A 14072-nucleotide genomic window follows, 5' to 3' on the forward strand; every position below is an offset into this window, starting at 1 on the left:
TTCACACACATAGTAGGGACAGAAAACAAAACCCTTTTCAGGAATAAGATTTGTAAATTGTAATATAAATTCTTCCTTGATTGTTTCCACTTTAGTTTTGTAACCGAGGTTCTTCATTCATCGTTCCCATTTCCAATTAGAACTTATTCGTTCTTCTGAAAGGTATGCAACATTTTTATTCTACCTGCTCTTATTTCTGACAGGAAGCAGTGTTTCTCAAACCACAGGGACCCCTCCCACGCTGACTTCTCTGCATCTGTTGTGGAACTACAATGGGACATGGTCTAGATCCACAGTCAGTACACAGAAGGCATTAGCTCGGCCTCATGTGCCTGTTCCATCTGCAGGTGTCATCCTTGGCACACCCCAGATGTTCCTTCACAGCTGCACAGTGGAAAGTGAGATTAGTTTGTCTCTTATTATATTCTTTCAGGGAAACTCTTCTCCTTGATGAGTGCGTGAAAAGCTTCTGAAAGGATTCTGCAGAACACAGTGTTTGAATGACAAAGGGGCTGACCAGGAGTAACTAACACCAACAGGCCTGTTTTAAAAAGCAGCCACTCTGGGGAAGTCTTGCTCCGCTCATTAAAAACATGTCGAATCATTTCTGTTCCCGTAAGACTTTGGTCAGATAAATACCGCTACCCCAGAGTCCAATTTGGAAACTAACCTGTTGTGCAAACCCACCCTCCTCTACAGCAACTCTGCTGTCAAAGGGAAAGGAAGGGCTGTTGTGCATGCATCACCACTCCAAAACCCACACCCTGTTCACGGGCCATGCGGTCTGCCCTTATGTATTCAAGTCAGGTGCCAGCTGGCAAGGAGAGCAACATGTGGGAGGCAATAAGGCCAGCAGAGATAAATTTAGCTTCTGGGACAACTAAGCAATGAACCTTTTATTTGAAAACTGTCCTGCCAGCCAGGCTGTGGGATGAGGCAAGTTGTGGGGGTGGGGCTTCATTTCAGGAAGATTAGAAGGGCTGAAGAATGATCTCCAAAAGAGAAAATCTGAGCCAGCAGGTAGCTTTCCTTTTGCTGAACTGGCTGGTGTGACATCCGCTCCACCAATGTGATCCTGGCTCAGCAACTGAGCACATGTTTACCATGCCTAAGGTCCAGAATTCAATACCTAGTATATCCAGTTTTAAAAGAAATGGGTAAGAAGTGAAGGGAATGTCCTTTGCTGGATATTCCAGAGAGACTGCCAGTTGGACTAGATAATACCAAGGACAAAGAAAAAGCTCATCTAGCCCTGCATGCTGATCTCACAGTGGCCATGGGAAGCACCCAAGCAGGACCTGAGCACTACAGCACGCTTCCCTCTTGTGGTTTCCAACAACTGCTATTCAGAAACACACTGCCTCTGACAATGGTGAAGGAGGAGAACACAACCATCAGGGGGAATAACCACTGTGCCTTATTCTTCATGATTTTTTTTCTAATCCACTATTAAAGCCATTCAAGTTGGCAGCCATCACTGCCTCTTGTGGGAGCAAATTCCATAATTTAACTACATGTGGGGTGAAGAAGTACTTCCTTTTGTCTTCCCCCGAATCTTCCAACATTCAGCTTCATTGGGATGTGACCAGATGGACAAAAAGTCTAACCTGGCCTAAGATGGCTTCCTTTGTTCCATGCGCAGCATGCTAGCCTGCCCCTCCCGCACCCACCTCACAAATCCAAAAGGGCTTTCTGGGCCTTTTGCCAAGCGACAGGTGATGGTCTACCAAGGTTACCTTGTTTCTTCAGTTCATCAACTAAGTTCTTTGTGAAGTCGTGACCATCCTTCAGCGTCACAAAACAGTAGAGGCACTCTCCCTTCACTGGGTGCGGGTGGCTTACTACTGCTGCCTCCGAAACCGCCAGGTGTTCCACCAAAGCAGATTCAACTTCTGCTGTACTCAGCAAGTGCCCTGCAAACAGAAAGAAATGGGGGCTTTTTCTTAAATTGGCATTGCTACCCAGGCCTCTTCACTTTTCAAAAGGTTTTCCACAAAAGCCTATTGACATCAGGCAGGCCCCTTCACTGTACGGTTATCGACACCTGCTGAAAATACCTTCATTTAGGAAAGCCTATCCATGTTGACATTGGTTTTAATCTAGTTTTTAGCTTATCGGTTTTTTTATTTTAAAAAAATTCTGAATATTTTATATAGTGGCTTTCAACTGTCTTTTTTTTACTGATAACTTCATTGTTTTATTCTTTTTGTAAACTGAAGTTTTGTTTGGAGCAATCAAGCATCATATAAATTTTATGAAAATAAATAACTAAGCAAGCCAAGACCCATGCTGAAGGCTAGGGCTTAAGGTAATTCTATTGGGTGAGGCCAACATGGTTTTCCATTGGCATAGATTGCATATTGCCAAAGAAATATCACCACCAAAGTAAAAAAGGAACCCTTTACGCTAAAATCTTGGTCAAGCTGTAAATGTTGCAAAATAGCATTCTAGAAAGGTACTATAGGAGAAAACAAAGTACAATTTGTAAAAGCTGAAAAACAGTAAAAGTAGCCAATAATAGTAGAGCAAACCATTTCTTAGTTTGGTGAGTTTGTTTTGTATTTTGTTGGGACTTCATAAGATAAGAGAGGAAAATGTGTTTTCCTCTAGTCTATCTGGTTGAGAAGACTCCTTGAAGTTCCCCAAAGAGTATGCCTGCACTGATTCTGCTTGAGCGGATATGGTGCTGTGTACCATGATAAATTATAAAAACAAAAACCAGAGACATGTAAATGTTAGATATTTCAATTTCTGAAAAGATAAGAGCTTTCAAGTGCCCAGATATTTGAGTTATGGAGACTCTCTGGACCATTATGAAAGGAAACCAAAAGGTCACATTGCAGCTAATATTATGTGCTTCCTGAAAACCCCATGACTGCCACTGCAGTCACTGGAGTCACTGCCACTGTGCAAACATTAAAATTCCTAAGAAAAATGGGGCAGACAAAACTATAAAGTAGAAAGAATCTCTTAAGGGGATGGGCTCAGACGTTGGCTGCTTTCAGGTAAGCTTTATGCACCTGCATCAAGCCCTATGATTCCATTGCACTCCATGCTTTGCACAAGGAGAAAAACAAACCATTTTTAACCATGATTTTGTATTATGTATAAACCACACGGGTGGCTAATGGCTTCCAAACAAGCCAGGATTCCTTGTTGCTTTGATGACAGTGACCATAGTTCCCAGTTTGCACAAATCAGGCACTAACATCTAACAGCAGCTTCCTGCTCTGCTTCCCCATTCACACAAAGCAAGAGTGAGAGTAAAGGCTGCATGTGTGTGCATGAAGCTATTGATTTTTTGCATTCACTGGTCTAACCTTTTTTGGCCCATGCATCTCATTCATCCTTGGCTGACCCTCTGTCAGCCACATGCTTTAAACAGTATTGAGGAGGAAAACATATCACACACCCCACCCCCAATTTTTTTGATTGATTCAATTTACATCCTGCTCTTCCTCCCAACGAGCCTAGGGTGGCATATCATGTCAAAAAGGCCTACCATATCACTGGGAGAGTTTTACAAGAAACTTGAAACCTTCCACAAAGATTTTGTTCTTACCAGAAACATTCAGCATGTCATCAATTCGACCCGTGATCCAATAATAACCATCTTTATCTCTCTTGCAGCCTGGCAGGGGGGAAAAACCAAACCAGCAAATTGACCATTATAAAGTAGCCAGTTAGGATAAAAAGCATCTAGGGAGAACTGGGGTGGGTGTGGGTGTACACAGCACAATGGGAACAAATTACACTAATTATTAAGAAACATAAGGCAGCAAAAAAGAGTAACGTGAAAGGCAGTAGTCACACCTCATTGCCCAGAAGCCCTGCTGCCTGACTGTAAATACGTGGGACCAGCAAAGATGAATGAGTGGAAAAGGAAAGGCCCAATGAACCAATTCCTAAGCCCCCCCCCACCCTATGCATTGCATATTTCAGGGCTGAACTTCAGTATCCAAATCAAATTTCAGGCAAATCAAATTGATGTAAATAAAGGGTGCCAAAGGGGGTTTGTTCCCCATATCCTTTTGTGACTCACACGCCCTCTCCCACAATCTGCTCCTAATTCAGGGAGTCAAGCAGGGTGGACCGTGTATTTCATAAAGGGACCTCCTGCCTTTGTTGCCAAGATCTGAGCATTCATTCCAGGGCTACAAATTAAAAGCTCACAAAACCCAAATACGAATCAAACCTAGTCCATGCATATACAGTGGTGCCTCGCTAGACGAAAAGAATCCATTCCGCGATTCTCTTCGTCTAGCGGTTTTTTTGTCTTGCGAAGCAAGCCCATTGATAGCTTAGCGGATTAGCGCTACAGCGGTCTAGCGGCTTCTAGCGATCAGCTGTTAAGCAGCTTATCAGAGGAACAGCTGATAAGCGGCTTAGCGGCTTAAGAAAAGGGTGAAAAAAGCGGGGGGGAAACCGCGGGGGGACGCAAGATTTTTTCGTCTTGCGAAGCAACCCCATAGGGAAATTCGTTTTGCGAAGCGCCTCCAAAACGGAAAACCCTTTCGTCTAGCGGGTTTTCCGTCTTGCGAGGCGTTCGTCTTGCGGGGCACCACTGTAAGCTCTAAGTCCATGCTAGAAAGAGAATTCAGATGGAAGGGCTGGAAATAAAAAAAAGCTGCACAAAGGAAGTATGTTGAGCCTCTTTTTTATACATTATGCTTAATCCCTTCCACATTATACAGGAAGCAAGCTTTATTGTCAATATTACAGGATTCCATGTAGAACTTTACCATCTCCGGTCACATAGTAACCAGGGAACTTTTTGAAGTACGTGGTCTCAAACCGCTGGTGGTTTTTGTACACTGTGCGCATTATTCCAGGCCAGGGTTGCTTAAAAACCTAAAAGGAGAGGACAAATAAGAGAACATATTAAATGTGGGTTTCTTTACCATGCCCTTAAATTGCATTGAGCATTCTGTCCTATGTGAAGCTGTGGCTTACTTCCAAAGAATTGTTCCTCTCCTTCCACAAAGGTTTCAATACTGTATAATGCTATGCTCACACAAGGCACTGCGTGTTGGGTCAATATGGGGCATTGGCTCAAATGATGGACTTTGTCCTGAGAGACCAGAGTTCAAATACCCATTCAGTCAAGTTTGCCTCTGAATACTAGTGACTGAAGATCAAGATGAGTTACACACGTCTTGCTGTGAGTACTGGGTTAGATGTACCGTGGGTCTGATACAACATGTATTGTTTAGGCTTAAGATATGCCACTGATAACCACAATTATAACATGGCATAACCCTGGGAATGTGGTCCTCCTAACTGTTCCACGCTGGAAACAAGCCAGAAACATGACAATAATCTGGCTTGTCAATGCATGTAAACTAGGGCTTGTGGTTTGTTTCTCTCTACGCAAACTGCAACCTGAAGCCTTTAAGGTCTGTTAGCTCACCAAGAAACAAACTGCCCTCTACAACGTAATTATTAAACGAACATACAGAATGGTATTGTTTTTCATAAATAGAAGCTGGACAGCACCCAAGCAACCCATGCACATTCTTGGCACTTTGACTCTGCTCTGGGCAACGGTCCATTCTGCAGATATATTTTGTGATCCTTTGCTCTTGGTGAAAGACAACTTGCAGTCTGCTGCGTAAAATCAGTTCAACTCTGATAGTTCAAATCTTCTTCACTCCCAGAGCGAAATTTGATCTGATCAGAGCTGAGCTCAGAACTTATTACAATGCTGAGGTGTTGCCACACTCTGTGCTTAAACAGTAGACCCTTCCAACTTTTTCTGGGGTGTGTGTTTTTGCTTTAGAAAGAGCAGCTGCCAAGGACTCAAATTTTGACTGAGACAGCAGCAGCAATGTGAGAAGGAGGGGCTGAACCCCTGTCCTCTGCACTGCTTTCCCAAACACCATCCCATTCCAAAGCAGCCTGAGAATTAGGCAGGTATTATTCCCACTCTGGTTACCCTATCTGCTAGTGAATATGTATCTAACACATGTATTCGCTAAAAGGCTAACTTTGGGGAACTAGCAATACTAAGTCCAGACACACTGGTGGTCTGGATGAGGGCCAGTGAACTGAAGCTGAATCCTGGCAAGGTGGAGGGCCTTAAGATGAGTGGTGCCCAGATCCAGGAAATTGGTCAATTGCTAGTTCCAAACAGAGCCGCATTTTCTCTGAAGGAACAAGTCTGTAGTCTGGGGTTATACCTGTACCCATCCTCGTCAACTGAGGCCCAAGTAGCTCCAGTGGCTGAGAGTTCCTTTTTCCAGCTTAGGCTGGTACACAAGTTTCAACAATTCCTGGATACAGATAGCAGTCACAGCAGACTGTGCACTGGTACCCTCAAGAGATTACTGGAACAATCTCTTGCATACTAGAGAAACCAGCATCTAAAATGCAACACGTTTATTAAAGTAATAAGGATAAGGCTATCAAAGGTAACGAGCCATGACTGCTATGCTCTGCTTCCACTGTTTGAAGCAGTTAAGGGACAGATATCCCACACATGGAACTAATGCAAAATGGGAATGACTATATAGAGCCCATGAAGCTCCACACACAGATTGCATTTAGCCAGCAATAAAAACCTCACTTTTTCTTACCAGGTAACCTTCCGCTTCTCCTTCCAGCTCCTCCCCAGACTCGTCCAGCACCGCAGGGACCACCCCAAAGAAAGGAAGCGTCTGCCAAGGAATATTCAGAGTAGGATTTGGAAGAAGTGGAAAAGGCAAACTTAAACCCCCAGAGAAAGCAGACATGTGGAAGGTAGAAAAGGAACTTTGGACTTGTTTTCACATCTGGGCTAAGTTCTTCCATTCCCATCCCCAAATAATTCACCGCAGAAGGTTCCATAACTTTTAAGATTACACCCAAAGCTTCTGGTCAGCAAACAAGTCAATTTCCAGGAAGGAAAACCTCTATTCACTTAGAGCCTATCATCCCTCTTTAGCTTTGCCTTAGAAAATGCTTTAAAACATGCAAGTGTGTATAAAATAATTTGCATTTATCTGCACGTTTGTGAGAGGATTATTAGTGGAACTATTGTGCCAAAGCCCAAGGGGGGCGGGGGACAAAAAGTACTGCTGCACAAACAGACGAGAACAATCAGATCTATACTTACAGCTGAACCTGGCTTCATTGGTATGGCAGCAGGGAGAGGAGTTAACACGTGGCCACCCTGCAGGATAGAAACCCAAAACAGTCACAACAATACCAGGCAGTGGAGGAAAAGCTGAGTTGTTCCGAGGCACAGCAGGTAGCAGCAATGCATTTCCAAGCAACTGTACTCTTGCTATAGAAAAAACTGTAGCAAGTTTGTGGGCAAAAACTCAAAAAAGGTGAAATTCAACTACCGGTAAGTTGTTGAATGTACAGAATGGGGCCTGCTTACTCCGCATACCCCACACACCCCTAAATTGACTCTGGAGGATTGGGGAACCTGCAGAACAGGTTTAAGGGGCATTCAGGGTGGGGGTGGGGAGAAAACCTGACCCTCCACGTACCCCACTTACCACTATATTGAATTCCACTCAAAAAGTGGTATTCATCTAAGTTTGATGCAGAGTAGACTCACTGAAATTAATGGGCATTAATTAAAGTTCATTTACTTCAATTAGTCTACTCTGAGCAAAACCAAGCTGAATGCCGCCCAAAACCTAGTACTTGGGAGAGTGCAGGAAAATCCTAACACCCACACAGGCAAATAGACAGATCATTCACAAGACACAAAGGGAACCAAGAACCAAATAACTCACAGTCTCTGTCTGCCAGAAGGTATCCACTATAGGGCATCTTTCTTCGCCAACCACCCTATAGTACCATAGCCAAGCTTCTGGGTTTATGGGCTCCCCAACTGTCCCAAGGATCTTCAGGGACTTCCTGCTGTACCTGCCATAAGAAGCAGATAGGTTTTTAAAGAGTGGGAGGAAAACTCTACAAGAAAAAAAATGGTTTGCAGTTCTAGAGCTAGCCCTTCTAGGAGAGTGCCAAGCAGCACAAGGAGAACATTGCCCGAAACCAACAAAAGCCTCCTGTCAAGAGCAAGCACAGTAATTGGGGTGAGATTCAGACAGACCTTTTCTAGCAGTCATCAGGGCTTAAACTAAGCACCAAGATTCAGCCAAGTATATTCCCTTCCCTCTTTTCTCACTGTCCTCCCCACATTGTCTTTATTATCAGGGGTGCCAACTTAAATAAAATATTTGGGGGGGAGGTAAGCCCTGCCCCACAGAATCAGTCCCATGATGTGGTGAATGCACACCATTTAAATGGGAATGTCCATCAACTGGGGGGAAGGGCAACCCACTCATATTTGATTGGGGGCCTCTGAAAGGCCCCTATGGCCCCTAGGAGTTGGCCCCTATGCTTTGTATCTTATAGAACAAATGTAAAACAAGAACGCTGTTCCTGAGAAGGCTGGAGGAGTTAGCTTTGCTCTAGGGTTTGCTTTTCTCTAGAGCAATGCATGTTTGAGATTATATATTCCCAATGCTGGAAGGTTATTAGCGAAATCACTCTCTGTTTTGCCTAAAGTCCTACTTACTTCCGGACATGTTCATCTCCATACTTCATGAGAAGGCGAATGGCAGTGGGTGCTGTGTAGAACTTGGTCACCTTGTACTTGTCAATGATGCTCCACATACGACCAACGTCTGGGTAAATGGGAAGCCCTTCAAACTGAGCAAAAAGCAAGTCATTTAGTATGAGAAGAAACCCACCACCCCACCTGCTGCTTCCAGCAAGTGGGGTGCAAAAATTTGCAGCCCTATAATATTTCTGTAGCCTAAGTAATGCTACTGAGCACAGTGGTCTTTGGGGAACATTCATGACTTGATTTGAATCAGCAAGTCTGCCTGGCTCAAATCCGAAGAAGGTACTTGTGAAGAATGACAGTAAGAAGAACTTGACCAGCAATGAACCTCAGTGCAAACGTGGTTTGGGGAGCCATGGTCATCATCAGTGACCTAACTTGTTTAGCTGCTTTCTTGCCAATGAGGATGTTGCTTGACAAGACCAATACAATTCAACCTTGACCAAGGCACTCATACTTGGTTTGTGTAAGCCTGGCAAGGCTTCTAGTCCCCCACCCCCACCCTCATACAGCCCCCACATACCACAGAACTTACTAAGACACTGGTTGCCCCATTTGCCAAAGGTCCGTATGTGAGGTAGGAATGGCCAGTTATCCATCCAATGTCAGCCGTACACCAGTAGATGTCCTCAGGATGGTGATCAAACACATATTTAAAGGTAGTGGCAGTGAAAATCATATAGCCACCTATTGTATGTACAACACCCTGAAACAAAGAAAACCAGCTGAAATTAAACAGAACATTACAGGCTTGATTTCCATTATATGAGAAAGCATACAGCAACATTGGACTCAGCTAGATTGGTAAAGAAAAAGTGATTTACAGTGGTACCTCTGGTTACGTACTTAATTCGTTCCGGAGGTCCATTCTTAACCTGAAACTGTTCTTAACCTGAAGCACCACTTTAGCTAATGGGGCCTCCCGCTGCTGCCGCGCTGCCACCACGCGATTTCTGTTCTCATCCTGAAGCAAAGTTCTTAACCTGAGGGTCTATTACTGGGATAGCAGAGTCTGTAACCTGAAGCGTATGTAACCCGAGGTACCACTGTATATGTGTTGTATTTTCAATATAACATTGTGCCACCAGATGGCATTGTGGAGTCCTGTTTTTCTCTACCTGTTTTCCCTGTTTAAATTTACAATGCATTTAACTGAAACACTACTTTGATGTGTCTAGATCTAGCCATTGTTTTACTCAAACACTACCGCATCAGTAAATTTTCAGCATGAGAGAAGGAAACATATTTTTACTGTATCATTAACCACATTATAACCATAACATTAGTTCAATCACATACAAGGGTAAGCGGTATGACTGCCTTTTACAGAGAAACATCACCATGTACTTTTCTTTGCAATGTTTACTTGCAGTGTCATAATTAAATGCGAAAATAGTGGTACCAATCCCAAACACAGCCCTGAGAGGTAACCAAATTAGTTCATGTGATATTTTTGTAGTCATCAAACCACTGACCACATAAATTCAGTAAAGTGAGTGCTCTGTACAGCAAGCAGTGAAATAAACACATCAGAGTTTATGCACAGACTCTTATCTCATGTGAATTTAAACAGATGTATACAAGGCTTAGGGACGCAGGTGGCGCTGTGGGTAAAACCTCAGCGCCTAGGGCTTGCCGATCGAAAGGTCGGCGGTTCGAATCCCTGCGGCGGGGTGCACTCCCGTCGTTCGGTCCCAGCGCCTGCCAACCTAGCAGTTCGAAAGCACCCCTGGGTGCAAGTAGATAAATAGGGACCGCTTACTGGCGGGAAGGTAAACGGCGTTTCCGTGTGCGGCTCTGGCTCGCCAGAGCAGCGATGTCACGCTGGCCACGTGACCCGGAAGTGTCTCCGGACAGCGCTGGCCCCTGGCCTCTTGAGTAAGATGGGCGCACCAACCCCAGAGTCTGGCAAGACTGGCCCGTACGGGCAGGGGTACCTTTACCTTTACCTTATACAAGGCTTAGGAAGCATATGTTGTTATGAAAAAAGCCTGTAATGTGTAGATGTGCTATGTATAGCAAAGACTAAAATGTATTAGGTTTTCTGTGCCTCCTTCAATTATTTATGCCAACTGCTGCTCAATAATCGGTGAAAAAATACATGTGGCCAGTCCTGCGCCCTGCATGTATTTATATACACACAATGCCACCATCCCAGAATTTCACAGCGGGCCACATGAACAGAACAAGTCAGACCACTGCTCCATCTTGCCCAATGGCATCTATTTTGACTGGCAGCAGCTAGGCGGGGTTTCTGGGCAGAGAACTTTCACAGTACCTGCTACCAGAGATCCTTTTATGGGTAGATGGGAGGGACTGAACCTGGGACCTTCTGCAGGCAAAACATTCTCTACCATTGAACTTTCCCCCTTCCAAGTAACCTAGAGCACCTGGAATACAAGAGGTCTCGTTACACTAATGTGTAATTAATGTTGCACTAACGTTACAAGTATTTGTAGAGATAGGGCCCATTTCTGGTTCCAGACCAGTACTGTGAAAGCATTAAAACAGTAAGCATTTGGATCCAAAGCGTCCACACAGCAGAGTGAACAGCAAGCGAGTGTGACTTGGCAAGTAAATATTAACTCTTCACTTCATGCTTTGGCACAGGATCAGAATAAAGGAACATACCTTCGGTTTTCCAGTTGACCCACTGGTATAGAGAATAAACAGTTCGTCTTCCGCATCACACCAGACAGGCTCACACTCCTTGCTAGAATTCTTCATAACGTTGTGCCACCAAAGGTCGACTTCTGAATTCCAAGGTATCTGAAGAAAACCACATAGTAAGAGGCACACATAATACTTAAAAGACAGCAAGATGGTCGGAAAAACCCAGGTTTGGAGCTCTTGCACTTTAATTGATTATTTTGGCTTCTAAAGCAGAACTCTACTTCACCGTTTCAGCTTTTCTCCTATTTTTAAAAGCATTTTCCTTTCTTAATAGCTGGAGAAGTACAACTACAGTGTTAACACACCATGACATCTGTTTAAATGAGCAGTTTTGACCTCCTAACCAAAACTGTGGAATCATTAGTTCAACAATCTTAGTGATTCTGCCTTAATAATACTGATCTTATTGTTAAATGCTGTTATTTTTCCAAGTAGCAAACAAAGGCTACTGAACATCTGTCAGAGCCTAAGTAATAGCTACAGGAATGTAGTGCAGGAGAAAATATAATTATTACCAGTGATGCTGTTTATCACATATATATAAACTTGATCTGCAAGTTCTTCACAGTCTTTCATCTATCGCCACAACAATCCAGTAAGGTAGGTTACTCTTACTGGAAGGCTGAAATACAAGCTTGCCCGAGGTCAAACAAAGTCTCTGGTGGGGGAATGTGAGAAACTATTAGAATTCTCTTAACCAACAGCCCTATGGATCAGGAATAATATTCACCAAGTCTGCACGCTTGGCTTTAGTGAATATGTAAGTCTATCAGAACAGTTGTGTGCACATCCTAAATTCATATGCAACTATTAATAGTTTTTCCCAGTGCGTGTCTCCCACTGTGTTTCATATAATTATAAACCACTTCAATAATTTGTCTTCCCCTGTATGCATAACTGTCTTTTCATCTTCATGTTTCATGAACAAATAGTTCTTTACAATGGGTAGCATTAGGAAAGCCCCTTAATGAATTTGAACAAATTATCTCAGTGCATTTTAGACAAGTCCTTGAATTTACGCAAGCCAGTTCAACTTCATCTGCTGAGACCAGAGCTATACAAACCACTTTATTTTGAATGTTCTGTGCATGTGCTGTGGTCAAAAGGTGCATAAAAAGAAGCAATTCAGGAATGCTAAGGAAACTCTCTCATGGCAGTCAAGAATGCCTAAGGGAAATACAAAGGTTTCTGAAATGAAGTACAACACACACTTTAACTCCTGTGCATTCATGAGCAAAGGCCCTCACCAGTGAAGATCAGCTGATATCAACCATTTTATTCTTGCAATTTTTATGTTCACTTTGGGGGCAATTGTGATGGAGAGGAGGAACATAAATATGTTTTTTAAAAAAATAAAAATTAGTACATAAATAATAAATCCCCAAATAAAGTAGGTCGGTGTTATGATCCCCAGAGGGGCTATGATTCTGAGACACAATGATTTGGAAGAGCCACTTAGGGAGTTAATGGCAAAGGGATAATTATAAATATCACACTAAGGTGACATGCAGCAAATCCACCAGAAGTTCCAGCATTTAATACACATGCACAGAGCCATTTTATATGTTCTCTTTATGTAAGTGAAGCATGGTTATTATATATCCATACTAAGGAGAGCAACATGAAGTTCTCCGGACACTTCTGGACTACAGCTCCCATTATCCATGACCATGCTGGCTGGGAATGAAGGGGGTTGTAGTCCAAAATCTAGGGGGCCATCATTCACCACCCCTGGCTTCAGGCCTTTGAGAAGCCCAATGGCCTGCAGCCATTTATTCTCAGCACAGGTCTAAATGTCTGTCTATCAGCAATCTCATCATTAACTGCTTCCTAGTTACACTTTGCTACCTGGATAGATACATTAAAAAACATTAAGTTCTGGAGAAACTATACGCATCCATATTCTGGTGCTAAAAGTATTACTGCGGATGAAGTGCCATTTATTTATATGGGACCTAACTTCCAAAAGAACCTTTATTTGGTGTTCCAGATGAAGATGGTTGGAGAACAGCTCCCAAGGAGCTAAGCAGAAATCTCATTACAACGAACAGCTCAGCAAACAACCATTGGTGGGCAAAACGTAAACATCAAACTAGTGTTTCCTAAGCTGACAGGTGAAGTGGAGCATTTTTAAAACCATGAGCATTACCCACTCCAGAGGAGCCCTCACCATGTTTCTTTATGTGTTGCTGCTGCAGGTTTCTCCATCTCAATGGAAGGGGGCCATTTTAAGCATTTTAAGCTACACTGGGCACAACTGGATCATTTAATTGCACCCAATAGGAAGAAACAGCAGAATTAGCTGTCCCCAGCAGAAGCTGACGGGAAGTAGACAAGGCTGGAGCAGTATGCTTGTAGAGGTGCAGCAGGCAGCCTCCATGTGGGCGAGTGCTTTGGGCTCACAGAATTCTCTTATTTTTAATGAATATATCCTCTATAGCACACTATCCGTTCTCTCATAACAACAGTGCACCCTAGTAGATATTAATGCAAAGGCAATGCTTATACAACGGTGAGTCTGGATTCTTGAGTTTGTATCATGTAAACTGAAAGTCTGCTACATAGCTCCTCTCCTGGGTACATCAGGCTTAACTATAAGATGATTTCAGTACAAAGGCAATATTGCAAACCCCACTTTGTAGTTGGCTTGAGAAAACAAAACAAGTCAATACAATATAGTTTTAAAAAGTGATTAGGTGAAACAAGCATTCTTGTTGAAATGAAACAAATGCAGTGTCGTGTACCCAATTTTCATTGAATTTTTTAAAATCTTTGAAAATCCCAGTCTAGGGAGCTGATGGGTGGTGAGGTGGGGAAGAGAAACACAGTCGAAAAG

General features: G+C 43.2%; 1 protein-coding gene across 2 annotated transcripts in view; it reads right to left on the reverse strand.

The window, feature by feature from the left end:
- ACSS2 (acyl-CoA synthetase short chain family member 2) overlaps positions 1-14072 on the reverse strand; it is a 65017-nt gene that overhangs the window by 3596 nt on the left and 47349 nt on the right. For both annotated transcript variants that reach the window (XM_083746540.1, XM_083746539.1), the window contains 9 exons: positions 11195-11332; positions 9099-9269; positions 8516-8649; positions 7728-7860; positions 7094-7150; positions 6576-6656; positions 4743-4851; positions 3563-3631; positions 1737-1913 (listed from right to left, as the gene is read on the reverse strand). In XM_083746540.1, coding sequence (XP_083602666.1) covers positions 1737-1913; positions 3563-3631; positions 4743-4851; positions 6576-6656; positions 7094-7150; positions 7728-7860; positions 8516-8649; positions 9099-9269; positions 11195-11332 — 1069 coding nt within the window. The remainder of the gene's footprint in view (positions 1-1736; positions 1914-3562; positions 3632-4742; positions 4852-6575; positions 6657-7093; positions 7151-7727; positions 7861-8515; positions 8650-9098; positions 9270-11194; positions 11333-14072) is intronic.

The sequence above is a fragment of the Podarcis gaigeae genome (genome assembly GCF_964106915.1).
Source record: "Podarcis gaigeae genome assembly, chromosome: 6".
In the NCBI taxonomy this organism is placed as follows: Eukaryota; Metazoa; Chordata; class Lepidosauria; order Squamata; family Lacertidae; genus Podarcis; species Podarcis gaigeae.